Source organism: Betta splendens, chromosome 9 (genome assembly GCF_900634795.4).
Source record: "Betta splendens chromosome 9, fBetSpl5.4, whole genome shotgun sequence".
NCBI lineage: Eukaryota > Metazoa > Chordata > Actinopteri > Anabantiformes > Osphronemidae > Betta > Betta splendens.
Window position 1 is genome coordinate 20,536,863 of NC_040889.2, and position 22,504 is coordinate 20,559,366.

At 40.9% G+C, this 22,504-nt stretch overlaps 1 protein-coding gene and 3 long non-coding RNA genes across 10 annotated transcripts in view; 1 reads left to right on the top strand and 3 right to left on the bottom strand.

Moving 5' to 3' along the window:
* Window positions 1-19,505, top strand: part of LOC121202422 (uncharacterized) — a 41,360-nt gene extending 21,855 nt beyond the window's left edge. Inside the window, exon 3 of the long non-coding RNA XR_005898007.2 lies at window positions 19,414-19,505. This is a non-coding gene — a long non-coding RNA (uncharacterized LOC121202422). The remainder of the gene's footprint in view (window positions 1-19,413) is intronic.
* On the bottom strand, window positions 310-14,078 carry LOC114862871 (uncharacterized). 7 transcript variants are annotated; one of them, XR_008695738.1, is made up of 9 exons: window positions 13,958-14,078; window positions 13,385-13,448; window positions 10,434-10,551; window positions 10,204-10,301; window positions 9,847-9,927; window positions 2,855-9,748; window positions 1,850-2,578; window positions 1,608-1,698; window positions 310-1,487 (listed from the first exon to the last, which is right to left on the bottom strand). XR_008695738.1 is itself a non-coding variant. In XM_041072016.2 (6 exons), the coding sequence occupies exon 6, from the start codon at window positions 6,079-6,081 to the stop codon at window positions 4,162-4,164; it is 1,920 nt and encodes a 639-aa protein (XP_040927950.1). In that variant the 5' UTR covers window positions 6,082-9,748; window positions 9,847-9,927; window positions 10,204-10,301; window positions 10,434-10,551; window positions 13,385-13,448; window positions 13,958-14,078; the 3' UTR covers window positions 1,582-4,161. The 7 variants fall into 7 exon arrangements, 1 of the variants encoding a protein (XP_040927950.1); XR_008695736.1 differs by having other exon boundaries at window positions 1,850-1,995; window positions 2,293-9,748; XR_008695734.1 differs by having other exon boundaries at window positions 1,850-1,995; window positions 2,133-9,748.
* Window positions 14,623-15,758, bottom strand: LOC129604668 (uncharacterized). The gene is made up of 3 exons (XR_008695742.1): window positions 15,118-15,758; window positions 14,970-15,032; window positions 14,623-14,844 (listed from the first exon to the last, which is right to left on the bottom strand). It is a non-coding gene; the product is annotated as an uncharacterized LOC129604668 (long non-coding RNA).
* LOC129604669 (uncharacterized) lies at window positions 18,241-18,675 on the bottom strand. The gene is made up of 3 exons (XR_008695744.1): window positions 18,560-18,675; window positions 18,409-18,438; window positions 18,241-18,326 (listed from the first exon to the last, which is right to left on the bottom strand). It is a non-coding gene; the product is annotated as an uncharacterized LOC129604669 (long non-coding RNA).
* Window positions 19,506-22,504: the final 2,999 nt, after the last annotated feature.

Genomic DNA, 22,504 nt, shown 5'->3' on the forward strand with positions numbered 1-22,504 from the left:
CAAAAGAGATGAATATATTTTTAAAAGTGTTTTTTACACTTTTTTAAAAAGTGTTTAAAAAAAGTCTGATTTCACTTGCCAGTCAGCTGTGGTTCTGTGCAGTCAAACTGTTCTGTGCAGGTTCTGTGCAGTAAAACTGAGCAGGTGTGTTTCCACCTGTGATTATAAAGAGTGTGATTAGTCTCGTTTTTGAGTTAGTTACTGTAACGACATCAATATATGACGCACGTGAAGTTACTGGAAAACACCGGGAGAGCGGTGCACACAGCACCAGGAACACAGGAACAGCCAGTTCTGTCAAGACACAAGTTTAAGACTCTGGTGGACGACAAGGTCCAGTCCAAAGACAAGCAGTCAGTCTGACTGGACAGGTCCCTTTTAACAGTCAACCTCTTAAAGAGCAACTCTTAAAAAAAGTGACAAGAACATTTCAGATAGAGCAAATAAACATGTTCATAAACAGTCTATAACTATAGTCTATAACTCTAACCTTCAGTAAAATTTATATTAAAAATTAAACAAACCACCGGGCAAACATATGAATAAGTGCTGCATTTTATTTACCTTCGGGGTTGTTGATTTGAGTCTTTGGTTTTCCTCAAAATAGAGAGCTAGTCCTACCAGTAGCACCAGTACTACACCTGTTATATTAAATATAATTGTATAAAAACCCATAAAATGTGATTTCATAAAAATTGGATTTCACCTGTACACTCGAAAAAAAAACTTGTTGGATGAACATAATAAAATTATGGAAAGTATTTCCACCTAACTAAAATGCGTTAACATAGCAAGAAACCATTTTGCTTAGTGAACCAAATGTAAACAGGATGAAGCAACATGATATATTCGTGTTAATGTTACCTAATGACCATGGGTCAGTCCCACTTATGTTTTTAGGGTTGATTGAACATAATTTTCTTGGGTTATTTGATCATGTAGATATTAATACTTGTTACTTAATTGTATAGGGTAGTAACAAGTTAATTTAAATTAATTAATAAATTATGCTATACTAACACAACCAACGTAAAGTTAACAAATGTTTTGTGCCAAGATTAGCTTTTCAAAATTACATACAAATAAAGTCATCTTTGAAACAGTATTTCTATTATGCAAACTAACATATATCCCCAGCTGGTGTGTAGGTTGGAGAAGACACAAAGCACATTGGATTTAGACTTGTTAGAATACTTAATAAGCTTCATAAAAACGATAAAACAGCTTTCAAATGTCAAAGGCAGCTACAAAATGTTGCTAACATCCAGTATTGTACATACAGCATTGGGCCAATATTTCAAACAACTTTTAGTGGAGGGTAGCTGAGGTTGAGAGCATATACAAGAGCAAACAACAACACAGCAAGTGGGACACTACCCAACTCATCCAGGACTTGAAACGATGACTACATCTTCAGGGTCATCATCTTCCTCTGCATCTTTGTGAATGACAAAAACTTCAAGCATTGTCTCCAAGGCGTCCACAATCTGAAATGTAAAATTAAAAAAAGTAGATGATGTTATATAACACTTCAACTTTTAAAGCATACGTAAATCACTATCAAATTTTAAATTTACATGAAATAAAAAAAAAAAAAAAACATTTACCATCCATTCGTTCACAAGGTTGCCAGGATCTTCATTGAGGAACACACGCTGGGCTTTAAGGATGTACTCTTCTGACATCAATGGAGTTACTCTTTAGGCCAAACAAAGTAATCACAGATTAAAAAAAAAAAAAAAAAAAAAAAAAAAAAACAATTTTAATTTATTATAAAGGAACAATTTTAATTCAAGTGAGTAGCTGTCACTAACATATTACGACATAGATTTTTTTCCCATCATCATACCTGGGTTATGGGAACCATGATGCTCTTAATCTTTTGTCCTTCAATGCCGCCTTTCTTGCCAAACACCGTTTTCAGGTCTGAAGAATAACCATCCAGCATAGAGAAGAACTGTTGCAGCAAACTGTTGTAGTCCTCTTAAATTTATTCTTAAAAAGAAAAAAGTACACAAGTTATCAATGCACTGAATGGCAAATGTGTAAACAATACTTTTTGATACATTTTAATATATTTTGTTTGTCTGATCAGAATCACATTGTATATATAGACACATTTATTGACCAACCTTAGAAACACAGAAGAGAGCAGGCCATCTGGTTTTGAACTCTGTGACTTCTTGCCTTTTGTGTGCAAAAGTCGTATCTACTAGAAAAAGTCACGCTGCACTCCTTGCATCTCCAAATACCTTAGAGTCTATTTATCTTATTTCTTTTCATTCCTCCTACCTTACTTTTTCTTAAACAACTTGTGGACATGTAGACATCTGACGCGACACTAGCAGGTGATTCCCTTTCCTGCTGTCTCTTCTCAGCTCTAGAATGGGACAATTTCACAGAATGGCCATTGGAGGTGAACATCAAGAGACACATTTTAGATGATAAATGTAGCTGCCCTTGGTATCAAAAAAAAATTCACAGGAGAGTCTCTAACGGGTGCGGTGAATTTATTTGCTGGTGTCATCCACAGAAGTTTGTCCAGCAACACTTGAGCATCCTTCAAGCACCGTGAAAACTAAAAATGAACAAAGTTGCTGCTTAATGGTCACTCACATTTAACAAAGTGCAAATAAACTCACATATATTACAGTAACACACATGTCTACACATAAATACAGAATGTAAGCTCTGAATAAAGCATGGTAATACACACAAAAAAATGACCAATGTGCACCGCTGCATAAGCACGTGAAAATATTTAGTTTCCCAAAGAACAAATATTACAACCAATGTCAACATTTAGGGTTCTCTAAACTTTTGTTTGCTGATACGATGAGTCAAAATCACATACCTCGCTCCGCTTACCAAGGGTGCAATAATTAGAAAACGTGTTGAAGTCTTCGATCTTGACTGACACACATATGGCATCTGAGCTAAAAATAGCACATGCATGCAAGCGAGGTAAGAAAACTCAACTATGATTTGTAAAGTGTTTACATATCACCAAATAGCGTTAAATAAAACAACATCATAATAAACGTTACAGTAACATACAAACTTACATTAAACTTGAAGAAACATGAAGGCAGTGAGTCTGCCGTAAATCTCCGTGCTCGCTCACATGGTCTGGGGTGAGTCTGCTTCAATTGAGCTACGCCCACAACGAGTAACTGACATTACCTTTGTGGTCATTTACACTCCCACCAAATCATGTTATGATACTTAAAATAAGTAAAGAAAAACAACACAATCATAAATGATTTCTAGTCTACAATGAAGGACCACAGGTGGTGAGTTTCAACGGAGAGAATTTGTGATAACATGTTACATGTCTGATGTAAGTGCCTGAATGAACTGTTTGCCAATTATTAATTTTCCACGAGAAGTACTAACTTTTGGACAGGACATTCAATAACTGATGGTTTGAGAGAATGGTCGTATTTCTTTGTCGGCCTACGATCTCCTACTCGTACCTTTACTCGACGAACTAGACCATCAGCAGATTCTGTAGTTTCAACCACTCGTCCTAACTGCCATTGGTTCCTTGGAAGTGTGTCTTCCTTGATAATGACTATGTCATCCACCTTTAGGTTACGCCCGGGTACATGCCATTTTTGCCTTGTGGACACATTCAAAAGATATTCTTTCTTCCACCTACTCCAGAACTGTTCAGTCAAATATTGTACTCTGCGCCATCTCTTTGCAGCATACATATCCTCTTTTACAAATTTTCCAGGAGGTGGTAAAGCAACCTTGGATTTCATCAAAATGAGGTGGTTTGGCGTCAGCGGCTCTGGAGAGCTGGGGTCATCGATTCCATTAACAACCAGTGGGCGACTATTAACAATGGCCATAGCCTCATAGAACAGCGTTCTGAGGGAAGCGTCATCCAGTCTGCCTGAACATTGAGCAGCCGTGAGGTTTAACACACTGTGTATGGTTCGAATTTGTCGTTCCCAGATTCCACCTGCATGGCTAGCTGAAGGGGCATTAAATACAAACTCACACTGCTTATCTGCTAGGAATGCCTCTAGGGTCTTGAAGTCACATTGTTTGAGTGCTTCTTTGAACTCGTTTTTGGCACCCACAAAGTTTGTGCCCTGGTCACAGTGTAATTGAGAAACAGCTCCTCTGAGACTGATGAAGCACCTTAAAGCGTTAATGAGAGCATCTGTGGTCTTCAAGCATTTCTATATGGACTGCTCGGGAAGACAAGCAAGTGAGGATGAGACCATACCTCTTGCACTCTTTACGGCCCTGCTTGATGATAAATGGGCCAAAGCAATCCATACCACAGTATGTGAAGGGTGCTGAGACTTCTACACGTTCTTTGGGAAGTTCTGACATACGTTGCTCCTCGGTTGAACGTCGAAGCTTTCGGCACTGTACACATTTGTGTATGTATTTGGCAATTGATTTGCTCCCACCAATGACCCAAAATCCATTTGCTCTGATTTCCATCAAGGTTTGATTACGGCCCTGGTGACAAATCTGGTTGTGGTAATGAGACAGGATCAGCCTTGTGACATGGCTGTCTTTTGGGAGAATGACAGGGTGTTTAAGCTCTAGATCAAGGGATGACGTTTTCAGTCTGCCTCCAACACGAATAAGTCCATCATCCAGAATAGGGTCAAGGCGAACAAGAGGACTTGATCTCGGAAGACTATTTCCCTTACGAAGTAGCCTTAGCTCTTGGGAGAAAGTGTCCTGCTGAACAAGCTTAATCACCACCTTGGCAGCCTCCTTACGTTCTTCAACAGTCACAAGTTTGCTTTGGTGTTCCAGCTTGCACCCTAGTCTCTTGATTCTGGCAACCACCTTAATGAGCCTTGTCCAAGTGGAAAACCGACTCAGGCGATTCAAAACATCTCTTTGCTCGCTGACCTGTGTTGCAAAGGCTTGGACTGATTTAACTTCTGGATCGTCAACAAGCAACTCAGTTGGTGGATTAGGCGCTGGGAGAACCTCCTCTTCCCACAAAAACCTAGGCCCTGAAAGCCAGTTAGTTGAAGAGATGTCCTTTGCATGAAGACCTCTAGAGGCGTGATCAGCTGGGTTTTGTGTAGTGTCGACATAATGCCACTGACTTGGGTCTGTGTTGGCTCTTATCACTTGAACACGGTTGGCTACGAACACATGAAATCTTCGTGCTTCATTGTTGATGTATGCCAACACTACTTGGGAGTCAGTCCAGAAAAATTCTCTGTCAATTTTCATTTCAAGTTCAGTCTTAAGCACAGTACTTAGTTTTGCTGAAGTGACCGCAGCAGAGCGCTCCAGCCTTGGGATACTGTGGACCTTGGTAGGTGCAACTCTTGCTTTAGCCATCACAAGGTTACAATGGACTTGGTTGTTGTTATTTTTATCTCTGAGGTAGGAGCATGCACCATATCCCACGTTGCTGGCATCTGAGAAGTGATGCAATTCCACTCTAATAATGTTATCAAAGTCTTGAGGATGATAACATCTGGGTATGGTGACTTCCTTTAACCTCTGAAGACCATATTTCCACTCCTCCCACCGTGGCAGCAAGTTCTGAGGAAGTGGGTCATCCCATCCGTTGCCTCTGCGACATAGCTCCTGCAGGATGCACTTTCCACCCAATATGAAGGGAGCCAAAAACCCAAGTGGGTCAAAAAGAGAGGCCACGACTGACAGGATAGTACGCCGAGTTGGTGGATAATGCTTCACATCAATATTGAAGCCAAATGTGTCATCTTCTATAGACCACTGTATGCCAAGTACACGTTCATTCTGTGTCATATCTGGGTTAATGCTGAGAGGTTCCGTAGTTGTGGCCCTTTCTGAAGGGGATACACAAGACAGAACATCCCTCTGGTTTGAGTTGAACTTGTGCAAACGCAGACCTGCATCTTTGCATAACTTCTGTGCTTCAATGATTAGATTCTTGGCTTCTTCAATTGATTGCACGCTCACCAGACCATCGTCTACATAGAAGTTCTTCTCAATAAAGGCTGAGGCTGAAGGAAAGTTATCTTTGTGTTGTCGTGCCAGGTACTTAAGGCCAAAGTTGGCACATCCAGGGGAGGAGGCCGCGCCGAAGAGGTGGACTGCCATTCTGTACTCTTTTTTGGCTCTGATTGCAGCTGTCCATCTTCCCACCACAGGAGTCTCAAGTAGTTGCGATGTTCAGGCGCCACGTAGAATTGGTGAAACATCCTTTCAATGTTGCATACTACAGCAACTGTTTCTTTCCTAAAGCGACAAAGAACTCCTACTAAGGAGTTGATCAGATCTGGGCCTGTGAGCAGTGAGTCATTTAGGGAGATACCACGGAACTTTGCTGAGCAGTCAAAAACAACTCTTTCTTTGTCTGGCTTCCTGGGGTGGTACACTCCATGGTGGGGAATGTACCACAGTGTCTCTCCCTCTGATATTGAAGGGGCCAGCTCTGCATCACCTTTGCTTATCGTTTCCTCCATGAATGACGTGTAATGATCATAATACTGCTTGTTTGCTTGTAACAACTTCTTCAGGTGTTGCAACCGAACCAACGCCAGCCTTTTGTTATTTGGTAGCGAAGGTGGACTACTACCCTTGAAAGGGAGGGGCATCTCATAGCAACAGCATCCGACAAAGGAAAGATGGACACTGAGGAGTTGTACAAAGCGAACACCATCTTGCGACACGTATTTGTCCTCATAGCTCCTTTCACTAAAGTCAGATTCCAGGACCTTTAAAACATCATTTGCAGATGGCAGTGGAACTTCCTTCACTGAAATTCTGTGCACTAGGCTCTGGTGCCCTTTCCTGTCTAGGTGGGGATTGGTTAAACCTATAATGCTCCAGCCTAGTACAGTTCTTTGTGCAAAAGGTTCATTTTCATTACCTGTAATGACCTCTAAAGGTGCCAGAGCTGATGGGCAGTTATAACCAATAAGCAACCCTACCTCACAGTCTTGAAGTGGGGGCAGCTGATTTGCTAAGTGTTTTAGGTAAGGCCACTGCAGAGCTGTCTTCGTTGTAGGAATGTGAGACTTATCAACAGGAATGAAGTCTCGCGTGTAGGCTTGCTGTAGTTGGATGAACGTTCCTGTGTTGAATCCCCGAATTTGCAGAGCGCAAGCAATTTTACTTGTGATGACTGTGGCGGCAGCTGTCATTGTGCTAAGTCTTAGCTGCACTGCTTGAGTGTCTACATTCAGTTCATCCACTAGATCCTCTAAGATGAAAGTTGAATCACTGTGTGTCGAGCAGGGTGTAAGTTAAAATTTCTCTCTGAGGTTCCGCTGCTGATGACACAAAGACAGGGACAATACTTGAGGTGGCAGAACTGTGCTGTGTGATTGCATGGGCCATAACCTTGTGAATCTCTTTGCTTGAATTATCTCTTGCAACAACAGAACTGCTACTTATTGGTTCTACAGACCCATTGTTTTCTCTGTGCAAGCATGTTGGGTGACGTCGACCGCACGTGTTGCAGGTGTGTCGCCTTTTACAGTCCTTGGTGTTGTGTCCCTTCCTTAAACACCCAAAGCAAAGGTGATTTACGTGAATGAAAATTCTCTTTTCATCCGTAGTCCTTGCTGCAAATGTAGGGCACTTAGCAAGACCATGTGTTTCATCCTTGCAGACTAAGCAGGGTGGTTTTGACCTCGAGTTTGAGGGTTCTGGTAACTTAGAGGTGGAATTTCCCAGTTGAACACTTGTTCTGAGTGCTTTGGCTCTCTTTGGAACTCTCTCATCTGTAGTTCTAGTGTTCATCAAGAATGGGGAAGCAATAGGGTTACAAGCTATCCGTGCTTCTCTCTGCATGAACTCTGTAAACCGTGCAAAGCTTGGATAATCTCCCTGTTTGTCTAATTCCTCCACAATGATTCGGCTCCATCTGTAGACCAACCACTCTGGCAGTTTTCTGGGGAGTTTGTAATTTTCCTCACAATCATTTAGGATGGCCAGACCCTTAACATGGGGTATAGCCTCAGCACAGCCTTGGAGGAAGTCTGCAAAATCCCTGAGTGCAAGGGGGTCATTTGCCGCTATTTTGGGCCACTTTGTGAGCTTGTCTCTAAATGCCCTTTGGATAATGAATGGACTTCCATACCTGTCTTGCAGGACTGTCCAGGCACCATTATATGCATCTTCTGTGTTTCGGTAGAAAAATCCCTTCACAGCCTTTTGTGCTTCACCTGCAAGATAACTTTTTAAGCATTTTTAAAGCATTTTTTCACTAACTGGCAAAGGCTTCTGGTCAATGAGAGTCGTGAAGGATAACTTCCAATCTAAAAACTTTAAAGGGTCCCCAGTGAAGACTGTGGGTTCTGGAACAGGCAGACGGTTTAAGGTGAGTGAGCTTGCAATTGCCTGGGCCAAGCTGACTGCATCCTGAGTTGATTGGGCTTCCAATGTTGCATGATGACGCTGAAATTCTGCAGCTTGTGGGTTTAGTGGGGTCTCTATTTTAACATTTTGGCAACTAGGTAGTATTTTGTAGTCAGACTCTTCGTTATTCTCAACACCATCAAAAATGTTGTATACTCTTACTCTTGCTGCTGCTACCTTAACCTCATTTTCTGCTTGCATTTGTCGTAACCTTAGTTGCTCATCTTCAAGTTTTGATTTCATTTCTGCCTCCCTTTGCCTAATTTCAGATAGCATTTGTGATTCTTTAAGTTTCCATTCACTTTCCATTTTATTTAACTTGGCTTGTTGGGCTTGTATTTGTTGCACAGCCTTTGCCTGTTCTAATTTGGCTGCAAGGTCTGCTTCTGCGTCTGCACGTTTGGTGGAGGACCTGGAGGTGATGTTTGAGTCACTGTCTGAGCCTCGTGGTGACTCTGAAATTACTGTTTCTGTATTTGTGTTGCCAAAAACAGATCCATACTCTTCTTTATTTAAAACCATCCTTACTCTTTCCTTTTCGAGTTGATCATTGAAGGCTTCATCTATACTCTCTAGTCGCTTACTGACAAGTTCACAAGTCTCAGCTGTCAGAGTGACACATGCATCCATTCTCTTGACAATGTCTGGAGCAGAGGTGTGGTTAAGTAGAATTGTCTCATAATGCTTCTGTACAATGGCATGTCCAGCCTTAATGTCTCTTTGGCTTTTACCAAGGTCTTCTAGTGAGCAATAACTCTTCAGTCTGACTCTTATCTCTTTTGCTGTTTGCTTCCAAGAGTCATATGCCTTATTGAATGCCTTTTCAGTTTTCCTTGCTTCCTGTTCATGCATCTCCTGACCCTTCTCTGTTAAGCGTCGCTCACGAGAGCTGGACCTGACCTGTTGCGCTTCCAGGAGTTTGTCTGTTTCCACAGGCGTTAACATTTTGTTTGTACGTCTGCACTGCGAGGTTAATTATAAAACTTGAGTGTTTTATGTCTGGACTCAAAGTAGTTGAGAGATGGTTTTAACTTATTGTTAACACTATGTCACATCAGACATTTACACTTAATGGACACCCAAGATTAGCAATCACACACAGTGTAAGCTCACAAATAAAGATAACAGACGTTTGGGCCTTAGACCTTTGGATCTAATAGGATGTTGCTGATCTAAGATACACTATTACTTTGCAAGACTGAAATTATTTAGGCTTTAATCCTGATACTCATTACTCGTATAACTTACTTTGGATTGCCTTACTGAATTAGATGAGCAGGTGTAAATGTTCTTATCTTGTGTTTTTTTGCGTTGCTTTATACACAAGTGTGCCAAAGTTTCTTACTGCAGCTGTAGCATCCACGCAGCATGTTGTAGAATCTTGCTTCCGTGGCAGATGAAGCTGCTCGTAGAAGACAGGTGGATAGCTCAGATGTAGCGCCGAGTTTTCACTGTAGCTGCCCTTGGTATAAAAAAAAAATTCACAGGAGAGTCTCTAACGAGTGCGGTGAGTTTATTTGCTGGTGTCATCCACAGAAGTTTGTCCAGCAACACTTGAGCATCCTTCAAGCACCGTGAAAACTAAAAATGAACAAAGTTGCTGCTTAATGGTCACTCACATTTAACAAAGTGCAAATAAACTCACATATATTACAGTAACACACATGTCTACACATAAATACAGAATGTAAGCTCTGAATAAAGCATGGTAATACACACAAAAAAATGACCAATGTGCACCGCTGCATAAGCACGTGAAAATATTTAGTTTCCCAAAGTACAAAAATTACAACCAATGTCAACATTTAGGGTTCTCTAAACTTTTGTTTGCTGATACGATGAGTCAAAATCACATACCTCGCTCCGCTTACCAAGGGTGCAATAATTAGAAAACGTGTTGAAGTCTTCGATCTTAGCATCGCTAGCTTGACTGACACACACACAGGGCATCTGAGCTAAAAAAAATAGCACATGCATGCAAGCGAGGTAAGAAAACTCAGCTATGATTTGTAAAGTGTTTACATATCACCAAATAGCGTTAAATAAAACAACATCATAATAAACGTTACAGTAACATACAAACTTACATTAAACTTGAAGAAGCATGAAGGCAGTGAGTCTGCCGTAAATCTCCGTGCTCGCACACATGGTCTGGGGTGAGTCTGCTTCAATTCAGCCACGCCCACAACGAGTAACTGACATTACCTTTGTGGTCATTTACAATAAAGAACACATTTCAAGTCAAAATAGCTGTAATAAATTAGGAAATCAATTAAGTGCTGTGAAATGAGTACACAATCTTATAAAAAAGGTATAAACGTTAAAGCTTAATTAAATAAATACTTGTGTAAGTAATTCGATTATTTTCCTTTACCGTGTGAAACAAATAATACATTTATGACAATACGATATACAATGCAAACAATATTTAGAGTGAAATAACTCAAACACCATTTTGGTAGGTTCGTGTAAATTACCTCAGGAAATGCATAGCATGACAGCGCATTTCTATTTAACACTAGAACTACTAAGGGACGTACACCTTTACATATACCCCTAACTACGGCTGGGTGTTCACTTGTCCGCCACGCTCCAGCTGGCACCCTGCCAAGAGCCGCTTTTGTTACGTAAAGAGGGCCATCACCGACGCACTCTGTGGGGTGGGACGCATGGGCTCGCTGACCCTGCTGCTGCCTGCAAGGCAGAGCAGGGTTCCTACTCAGGTTCCTATGAGTCTATGAGTGGCATCCACTGTTACAATGTTCAACCGCTATGTGCTTGGATTTACAACGTGAAAGGACGAGTGTCATTGTTGCGGTCTCACCGAAGGAAGCAATGAAAAACATCAACAATACAATAAGACAGTTTTGCTTCTTTGCTTATTTACAAAAAAACTAAATAAAGTTCACACATTATTTCACTGTAACGTTACTAAAAATTGCAGAAAAGACGACAGTACACCGCTCACCCATCTAGTTTTAACAAATGTGCAATTAAAAATATAATATAAACCAAAAAACGCTTGAAAGCGTTTCCGTTTTATATTCCATTTATTTGGTTATTACTCCTTTCACCTGTACCACATAAAGTCATTGCAGAGCTACAGCCGTGTTCCTACAAAGTTAACCAGCTGTTTATTTCGTTATTCCCTCTTTCATGTCCGTCTGTTGAATGAAAGTGGGCGTGGCCATCCACGTCCCAGAGCGGTGACACTGGGGGATGGGAAACACGCGTCAACACGCAGGACAAAGATCTGCGTTTCTCTGCTGCTGCAGCCTCGGCTGCGTTGGGTTGTTAGTCTCCCTTTCACCTGTACCATATGAAATGTGTTCCTACGAAGTTGATCAGCTGCTTTCAGAATCGTTTTTATTCACCGGGTTTATTTTTATTTACAAAATATAAACAGAAAACGCTTGAAACGTTTCCGTTTTATATTCCGTTTAATTATTTTTATTTACAAAAAAATCCCATACGCTTTGCACTGTAACGTCACTAAGAATTAGGAAAAAAGACAGTACACCCATCTAGTTTTAACAAATGTGCAATAAAAAATTTAAACAGAAAACGCTTGAAAGCGTTTCTGTTTTATATTTCCGTTTATTTCGTTATTTTCCCTTTCACCTGTACCACATAAAGTCATTGCAGAGCTACAGCCATGTTCCCAAGAGGTTCACCAGCCGCTTTCAGCGTGACACACGCATGGACGTTGTTCTGCCCGCTTTCATGTAGACACAAAACTCATCAAAGTAAAAGAGCTCAGAGCAGCATTTGCAATTACATGTATATTAATAACGAAATAAACGGAATGTAAAGTAAAATGCTTGCTAGAGTTTGGTGTCTACATAAAAGCGGCTGGTCAACTTTGTCAACATGTGGCTCCAGTAAGTGGGGGAATAACGGCCCAAAGCAACAGGCTGAAAGAGGAACACAGGTCTTTGTCCTGTATGTTGATGCGCCCAGCCCCCACAGTCAGCGCTTACCTTTGCTACGGGACTGATAGCCCCGCCCACTTTTATTTATCAGACAGATATGAAAGTGGGGATAACGAAATAAACGGGGTGTAATGTAAAACTCTTTCAATAATTTTGTCTACATCAAAGCGGGCAAATCACATGTGAACGTTTTAATTTTTTTGTAAATAAAAATAATGTTTGCCCAGTTCAAACCTGGCGAATAAAAACGATTCTGATAGCAGCTCAAGATCAACTTAGCAGGAACACATTTCATGTGGTAGAGGTGAAAGGGACACTAACAACCCAACGCAGCCGAGGCTGTAGCAGCAGAGAAACGCAGATCTTTGTCCTGCGTGTTGATGCGCGTTCCACCTTCCCCCAGTGTCCCTGCTCTGTTACGTGGATGGCCACGCCCACTTTCATTCAACAGACGGACATGAAAGAGGGAATAACGAAATAAACATCTGGTTAACTTTATAGGAACATGGTTGTAGCTCTACAATGACTTTATGTGTTACAGGTGAAAGCAGTAATAACTTAATAAACGGAATATAAAAAACGTTTTCAAGTGTTTTCTGTTTATATTTTTTATTGCACATTTGTTAAAACTTGATGAGTGTACTGTCATCTTTTCTGTAATTTTTGATGACGTTACAGTGCAAACAATATTTGAACTAGTTTTTTTTGTAAATAAACAAAGTTTCGCCACATTTGAGAAGGATCTAAAACTGTCTTATTGTATTATTGATGATTATATCTTATTGCTTCCTTCGGTGAGACCGTAACAATGACACTCGTCCTTTCACGTTGTAAATCCAAACACATAGCGCTTGAACATTGTAACAGTGGATGTCACTCATAGACTCATAGCAACTGTGCAGCCTTGCAGACAGGAGCAGGGTCAGCAAGCCCACGCAACCCACCACCTAGAGTGCGTCAGTGATGGCCCTCTTTACCTAACAAAGGCAGCTGTTCACAGATGATTCAGGGTCTCAGCTAGCCGAGCAGATCATTTGACCACCTTCTAGTGGGAATGGGTATATTTAGAAAACCCAGTAGTTCTAGTGTTAATGCTCATGGGTTACCTTTCCAATAGGGCAAGTCTCTGTACTTCTGTTTTCTGTTTCCAGTAGTTCTCTGCTCTTACACCTGCGGACGGAGAGTATATGTCAGAAAATATTGCACCAACCTGAACAAATGCCGCTGACTCGTAAAATCCTCGTCGCATCCAAACCGACCGAGGGGCAACGCTGATGTCGGTTATTTGAAATTTGAAAATCCCGCGGTCGCGCGATGAACTCCCGTTGGAAATACGTAAAAGTCTCACTCCAAACTGAGCAAAGATCGCCGTTTAATGGCTATAAAATAAAATAAAAATACAATATATATATATATATATATATATATATATATATATATATATATATATATATATATATATATATATATATTAGTGCAGATAAGCTTATTTAAAACTAGCACGTTGCCAGTGTTGTACAGAAGCTAGCTAGGTTAGCTTGTGAGCACAGGTGCAGTCACATAACACGGATACATACTCTAGGTAATTAAACATCCAAAATGCTAAAGGGCACTATACGTAGCTACTAACAACATTTCTGCACCCATGCGTTTTTTTATTCAATGGACGTTAAACTTACCATCTTGCGCACATCATGAACAGGTGTTATCCTTTACGTCAGGATCCTGAAGAAGCGGCAGTGCCGTTGTCCAAGTTGTGAATTTGCTCATTACTGTCACCTTCAGCTCTGGACATGTTGTTGTCTAAACCTATTTTTATTACGTTGGGTTAACATAAAATATTGATGTAACTTGATGAAGTTGTTACATTTAAGTGATTTTATTATGTTCAGACACAAAACAAGAATTTATATTGTTGAAGTTGCATGTTAAAATTATGTTAAGGTAGCATGCACCCAATCCAGGTTTTTTATCAGCTGTAGACAAGTAACGGTTCAGAACCTACCAGGAACTACCAGGATGTAGTGTGTTCTAGAGCCTCCCTGGTCCTGGTTTCTACTGTCTGGGATGGTGAGAGGTGATGGAGTCGTACCTGCAAGTAAAACAGACCCAGTCAGTGGAACAGAGGACACAGGAGGCAGCATGTAAGATGTGTGTCTGCAGGGAAAGCTCACCGCTGGTGAAATCACACACATCAGGGTTGTCTAGTTCAGAAAAAGAAAAAGGTGTCAGACTCACAAGATAAATACAAATACACACAAAGCAAAAAAACATTTGAACAATGACGTTGATTTGAAGGAAATTGAAATGCAGACAATTTACAGTGAGTACGTGGTACCTGTACATCGTTGGCTCGGGATATATACTTCAAAATCACATTGACCAGATGTGTTAGTGGAAACAAACGCTCGACCACCTCGCTGGCAGACGGTGTTTGGAGGGAGGGGACCTGTGCACTCGTCCATGGGGGAGTTAAATGGGACCGGCTCAGCATCACAATACACTCTATGCACGTTTAAGACACAATCCGGTTCTGTGCAGTAAAACAAAGCAGTTGTGTTCCCACCTGTAACATCATAGAAAGCGTGATTAATTATGTGTCATTTTTGCGCGCGCAAAATCGTGGTCTCGTCCAGGGCGCCAAACTGGCCAGGACCGCCCCTGAGTGCATGACATGAAGAGAAGACGCACCTGAACGTCCTGGGAGACACTGGCAGAGCGCACACAGCACCAGGAACACGGGAACGGCCAACTCTGTCAAGACATAGGTTTATTTTAGACTCTCGGTGGAAACAGTTTAGTGAAACACAGTTTAGTGACAATGAATGGACAAACTTACTTTTCATGGTGGGGATTTTATTATTAGTTATTTTGGAAACAGCAACACTGTCCGCCTCTGTCTCTGGAAGAACGGTTCCGGTTCTTTTGGACCTGTTGTGTCATGGACAAGTTTTCTCTTAGTGCCGCTCAACCATTCTACAGTTTCTGCGTCTCAGTCATATGGCGTTAGGTGGAAATGTATCGTCCTGAAATGACAGCGATCAAATGTGTGTTTGCTTGTCGTGCTTCTTGCTCCACGTTTCAATCATTCGTTTCAACATTTTCCCTCAATGTGGTGTGACGCTGCTACGTGAAACGTGACACCTCAGCTGGCGGCACGGGGACCTGGGAGTGTTTTTCAGTTTTAAGAGCTCCTCCCACGCGCGCATTTCACTATTAACCCATGTGCAGTCTGCACCTCGAACACAACAGCCGGCTCAGTCAAAACATACACAAACCAAGTTAAGACTCTGGTGAATGGTGTAAAACACATTTTATTCGTCACGAATGGACGGAAATGAGTTTTTCAATCTAGGGATTTTACTGTAGTTCCTTTTTGCGGCGCATCAGCCGGTTTCTCACAAAACCTCACAAAACAGCTTTCTGTAGGTCTGAGTCATATAGCGTCGAGTACGATATGTCACTGAACTCCTCTCCAGAATAAGAGATGATATTATTGCGTTTGCAGAAACACTGTGCTAAAACGTACATAAGCACCTGTAACAAACTCCATTACGCGTTGACCAGACACCAATATGTCGGACGAAGCTGAGGTTGGCCTCCGAGCCGAGACGATTTCGAAATGATTATCAGATAATGTTTTATTGGATAGTCTTACCTGAAAAGAGATCAGAGCAGGTACAGTAGAATCCACAATCAGCTGTCATGCACTCCGGCGTTAAAAGAACGAATGTCTTCACTGAGCGACCACTCCTACTTCCTTCAAAATAAAGGTATACAATGATCTGTTCATTGCTAAAATTCTACATTTTGATCTAAATACTCATTCTTCTTCGTGTAATGTTTTTTTATATTTTTACTGTTAGGATAAAGTCAGCTATACTTACTACATTTATTTAATGATTCTTAATTTTGAAATAACTGTTCCCGCTGTGGGCGGCATGGTGGTGCGGTGGGTAGCACTGTCGCCTCACAAAAGACACTCGGACTGGCTCATAATTACAAAACACTTTATCCGCGTTTGAGGCACGACCAGGTTCTGTGCAGTAAAACCGAGCAGTTGTGTTTCCATGTGTAACATCATAGAGTGTGATTAAATATGTATCATTTTTGAATCGCAAATGTAACGACATCAAGAGAAAACACACCTGAACCTGCTACAAAACACCAGGAGAGCGGTGCACACAGCACCAGGAACACGAGAACGGCCAGTAAAGACACACAGGTTTACTTAAGACTCTCGGTGGAAAACTGACGGTGAATGGACACAAACTTACGTTTAATTTGCGCGTTTTCATCAGCAACATCGCTCTCCTCTGTTTGACATGAACCGCTCCAGTTAGACTTCCCGTTGGACCTCTTGTCTGACTGACTTCACTTTCTGTACGTGTCGATCATATGGCGTCAGGTGGAAAAGTGTCCCGAATAACGTCCTAAAATGACAGCGATCTTTTTGTTTGCTGGCTGCGACGGCTCTTTGTTCTTTAGCCACGTTTCATTCTATTGAATCCAAAAATTTCAATTCATTAAATTGCCGTGACATCTCTTACAATCTAGAACTAACAACGAAAAACGTTCGGCTCCCTTTAGTGCAATTACAACGAATTTACTGTATGACGTAGAGTCATAACATAAACAAACCACACGCTTCCACTAACATTGGAATACGCTATAGTGATCAGCGGATCAGCACCGGTATGTTATTCTAAGCCCGTAACAACGTGAACCGGACGAAGCTGAGCCTCAAAGTGATGATGGTGATCTTGAAATGGTTGTCACATAACGTTCAATTGGTTTATCTTACCTGAAAAGAAAAGCGGAGCAAAGTTTCTATTAGCATCTACTGGACCTGAAGCTCCACTCGAAGTTTCAGCATCCCTCCCGTCCCGTCCGCGCGCCTCTGACGTTACGTCCTAAGACAATGGCAGTGCTGCACTGTAGCTTTAAGCACATTAACTGCAAGTGTACCGTTTTATGTTTTGTTACTTAAATAGTTATATTTCCTGACGCTCTGTGTTGATGTAACATGAGCTGTGTATTCTTTGTAGCTTATAAATACTTTTATATGTGGTGTATGTGCATTGTCTTCTCACTGACCAAACAGGGATGCTGAAACTTGCTCAATCTTCCTTTGCGCTTTGCTTTTGAAAGGTTAACGCTTTTGGTGGGTTTTTGTCAACCTCCCATTTATTTTTTTTTAAATCCGTTCATGCAAATTTTACTGAATGTGAGCAGAATTTAGCCTGATCTGAATTTGCAACTTGTTGTAAACCTTATTTAAATTCATGAAAACGTCTCTTAGATACTAAATATTAGTTTCATATCTGATTTCTACTCCAGACAATTTATCTGCTACATTACATCTGACCAATACTTTTACTCACTTTGTTTGGTCAACTTTCACTCCATGTTCTACACACTGGAAGGTACAGTACTACATAAAGGAAGGTACTCTGCTTCAAACAGTTGTTTTCATCAAAAAAAGCAAAATCAGTCTCCCTTCTGTGTGGAGTCGTCATGTTCCGCTGTCTGCGTGGGTTCAGGCTTCCTCCCACAGTCCTGAGACAAGCAGTCAGTCTAAGTGGAAAGGTCCCTTTTTAACAGTCAACTGCAGTATTGCTATAAAAAAAATTACAAGAACAGACTATATAAATAACTTAATGAACAGTGTATAACTATTTTAAGTAACTCTAATAAGTAAAGTTTATATTAAATAAAGGCATAAACCAAGAGATATAAACAAACGTGAATAAATGATTTTTAATTACTTGCTTAATTAATTCTTTTTTAATTACCTTTGTGACTGCTGATTTGACTACATATCTCATTCCTTTTCAATAGAGAACTAGTCCTAACAGTAGTACCAATACTACATCTCTGACAAAAGAGATGAATATATTTAAAGTGTTTAAAAAAGTGTGATTTCACTTGTCTATCAGCAAGTAAAGGTTCAGAACCTAGTAGCAACTATCAGGATGTAATGTGTTCTAGAGCCTCCCTGGTCCTGGTTTCTACTCTCTGGGATGGTGAGAGGTGGTGGAGTCGTACCTGCAGGTAAAACAGACCCAGTCAGTGGAACAGAGGACACAGGAGGCAGCATGTAAGATGTGTGTCTGCAGGGAAAGCTCACCGCTGGTGAAATCACACACATCAGTGTTGTCTGGAAAACCAATTCACATGAAGTACAAATACACACAAATCAAACACCGTTTGAACAATGACAGTGATCTCAAGGCAAATAAAAGCGAGATAATTTAAAGTGCAAACACAAGTAGCCATACCTGTACATTTTTTGGTCTGAATATAAGTGTCTGCTTCAAAATCACATGTACCAGATGTGTTAGTGAAAACAAACGCCCGACCACCTCGCTGGCAGACGGTGTTTGGAGGGGGGGCACCTGTGCACTCGTCCATGGGGGAGTTAAATGGGACCGGCTCAGCATCACAATACACTTTATCCACTTATGAGACACAACCAGGTTCTGTGCAGTAAAACAGAGCAGTTGTGTTTCCACCTGTAATCATAAAGAGTGTGATTAGTCCCGTTTTTGAGTTAGTTAGTGTAACGACATCAATATATGACAAACCTGAACATCCTAGAAAACACCGGGAGAGCGCACACAGCACCAGGAACACGGGAACAGCCAGTTCTGTTTAGGAGTTTAGGACTCTGGTGGACGACAAGGTTTAGTGACGATGAATGAACAGAAACCTTTCATTCAGGAGATTTTTTTATATCATCAGTTCTGCCCCTCTTCTGTCTCTGGAAGACGACTTGATTCCGTTTTTGGACCCGTTATTGCGGGTGACGCATTTATAGCCCTTAACCCTTAACCACAGACTCCTGTCTCAGTCATGTGCCGTTAAGTGGAAAATGTCCACGAATAGTGTCCTAAAACGACAGTGATCAGATGTGTGTTCACACATTCGCACATCCATGTCTTATTCTCATTCTCTCACACTTGTCTCCTCTCGTTTCCTGCCTAAAACTAACTTTACAGTTAAGTTAAGTTAAGTTAAATGCAGTAACAATCCAACGCTACATAGCGGAAATAACGGCGGATAACAAGCAGCAAACCCTGTCCTTCATAACACTCCGGTTTTGTTGGCATTTCCTGCCATCAGCATTTTCTAGGTCATGACATAACATGTTTTTTGTAACTTTTTAAATACTTTTATCCCTGGTGTAATTCCTCACTGACCAAACAAATTAGCTCCATCTTCATTAAGCTTTGCGCTTGTGTGTGTTTGAAAGGTTCACAATTTAGGTGTTTTTAAAGCTTGTATTTGAAGATTGTTTTTTCATTCAACCACATTCATGCCATACTATAGAGTCCAGTATAAGCAAATATTTATAGCATTTATAGCAAAGAATGTCCTGATGGTTTATGTAACAACAATTAAAATGTGTATGTACATGTTTATGTACATAGGGCTTCTATAATGTAAAGACATAGGAGTGGACTCTTACAGATATCTAAAATGTCTGTGTCAAGATTCCAATGTCATCTCTGTCAGTGAGGTGTCGCCCTCTAGTGACCAAATACAATCAATGCCACAACCTCAAACTTGAGAAGACTGAAATGGAAGCAGACATAGTTGAATTTGGGCACTCTTTTCCTCCTAGATGTTTTAAATATCACGAATTTGGACACACAGGAAGTTGAAAAGAAGGCGTGGACAGAGAAGAGAAGGTTCATAGCAGGGGTTATTAATGCGACGGCTAAATCAAACACATGGAGGATGCAAATAATAGTAAAGGCAGCGTGTCGTCATCTAGATGTGAAGATTTATGATACGAAGATGTTAAGGATGAACTTAGTCTCATGAATCCAGTGGAATGAAAAAAAAATATTGCAATTGGTTTTGATATTTTATCTTCGTTAAGACCTCAGTTAGATTTAGTTCTGTGTATATGTTGCTGTTAGGTGTAACAGAAAGGTCGAAATGGGTGGTGGGTTTTGAACCTTTATAAGCCGTGTAAGAAGTTAATATTAAATGGGCTGGAGGGAATTTAACGGATGGAGAGTGTTGTTGTATGTGGGGACTTTCATGCACATAATGGATTATGGGGGAGTGCTCAAACTGATAATAATGGGAAGGTGGTAGAAGAACTGATGGATGAAAACAATCTTGTTTGCCAAAAGGACTGTAGCACAAGTAAATAGGGATTCTGCGCTGAATCAAGTCATCTGGTAGGTACCAATGTTTTATTGCCCAAAAAGATTTAACAGACATTTAATCCCAGAAAACAAGATCTTGTATCTCTGTGGTCATTATTTAGATATAAATCATAGAGCATGTCCTGATGATTTATGTAACACTAATTAAAATGTGTATATACATGTTTCTGTACATAGACATGCACAAAGACAGTGTAAGGACAGACATAGACCCACAGGCAAACATGAATAAATGCAGCATTTTATCCTTGTGTCTGTTGATTTGACCTGTTTCTTATCATTCTGTAGAAACACACTAGAAGCACTAGTCCCAGTACTGCACCTGTGAATAAAGACATGGATAATAAAGATAACTGAATCAAGACACAATAAATCATAAAAATGTAATTTCACCCGCCTGTCAACACATAAAAAAACATTGCAGCCTTAGACCAGGCACAAAAACAAGAGGGAGAGAAAAGCAAAGTCAGATTAGTAGCAAAGTAATGTTTCTTTTATTGGTTTAAGACATTTAAGACATGAGAATCAATCATCACGTCCTGCTTGGCAGCTGCTAAATAATGACAGTATAAAGTAGACAAATACAGTAACTGTTCAGAACCTACCAGGGAAAATCAGGGTGTATTTGGATCCATGGCCTTTCCGGTTCTGGTTTCTACTGTCTGGGATGGTGAGAGGTGGTGGAGTCGTACCTGCAGGTAAAACAGACCCAGTCAGTGGAACAGAGGAAACAGGAGGCAGCATGTAAGATGTGTGTCTGCAGGGAAAGCTTACCGCTTGTGAAATCACACACATCAGTGTTGTCTGGTTGAAAAAAAGAAAAAGGTGTCAGACTCACAAGATAAATACAAATACACACAAAGCAAAAAAACATTTGAACAATGACGTTGATTTGAAGGAAATTGAAATGCAGACAATTTACAGTGAGTACGTGGTACCTGTACATCGTTGGCTCGGGATATATACTTCAAAATCACATGAACCAGATGTGTTAGTGGAAACAAACGCTCGACCACCTCGCTGGCAGACGGTGTTTGGAGGGAGGGGACCTGTGCACTCGTCCATGGGGGAGTTAAATGGGACCGGCTCATCATTACAATACACTGTGGTCACGTCTAAGGCACAACCGGGTTCTTTGCAGTAAAACAGAGCAGTTGTGTTTCCACCTGTAACGTCATAAAGAGTGTGATTAAATATGTCTCATTTTTTTAATCACGAGTGTAATGACATCAAGATACGACGCACCTGAACCTCCTGGAAAACACCGGGGGAACGAACATAGCACCAGGAACACGGGAACAGCCAGTTCTGTCAAGAGACGTTTACGGACGCGTTTAGGAGTTTCTGGTGGACGGTGCAAATTACAGTGAAGACGAACGGACAGAAACTTACTTTTCATAGTGAGGATTTTACTTGTTTTTATCAGCAACACCGTCCCCTCTGTCGCTGAACCGCTGCTGTTGGACTTTCTGTTGGACCTGTTGCGTCAGTGACGAATATTCTGTCAGTACCGTTCTTCAGTTTCTGTACGTGTCGCTCATACGGCGTCAGGTGGAAAAACGTCCCCGAATAACGTCCTAAAATGACAGCGATCTTTTGTTTTCTGGCTGCGTCCTATTCTCTTTGCTCTTTAGCCACGTTTCATTCTATTTAATCCAGATCTTTTCAATTCCTTATCCTTTTGGGAACCGGAGTACGAAGTTTGGATTACGGTGACACCTCAGATAATCTTCTACTATTTCCTGCCTAGAACTAATAACATATCACGCTCATTTTAGTGTAATAACAACAAATTAATTGTATGACGTAGTCATAACATAAACAGAAAACACGCTCCCGCTTCACGCACCGTGGGATCACCGGTTCTGCACCGGTATGTTATCGTGACCCGGCAACAGCGTGAACCGGACGAAGCTGAGTCTGTACAAATAATTCTAAAATGATTATCAAATAAAGTTCAATTGATTTGTCTTACCTGAAGAGAACAGCGGAGGAAATGTGGTGACACCTCGAAACCTCTGACGGCTCTGTTTTATGTTAAAT

What these genes read in the sequence shown, in the direction of transcription:
- LOC114862871 (XM_041072016.2), bottom strand. Translation starts at nt 6,081, where the DNA reads ATGGCAGTCCACCTCTTCGGCGCGGCCTCCTCCCCTGGATGTGCCAAC.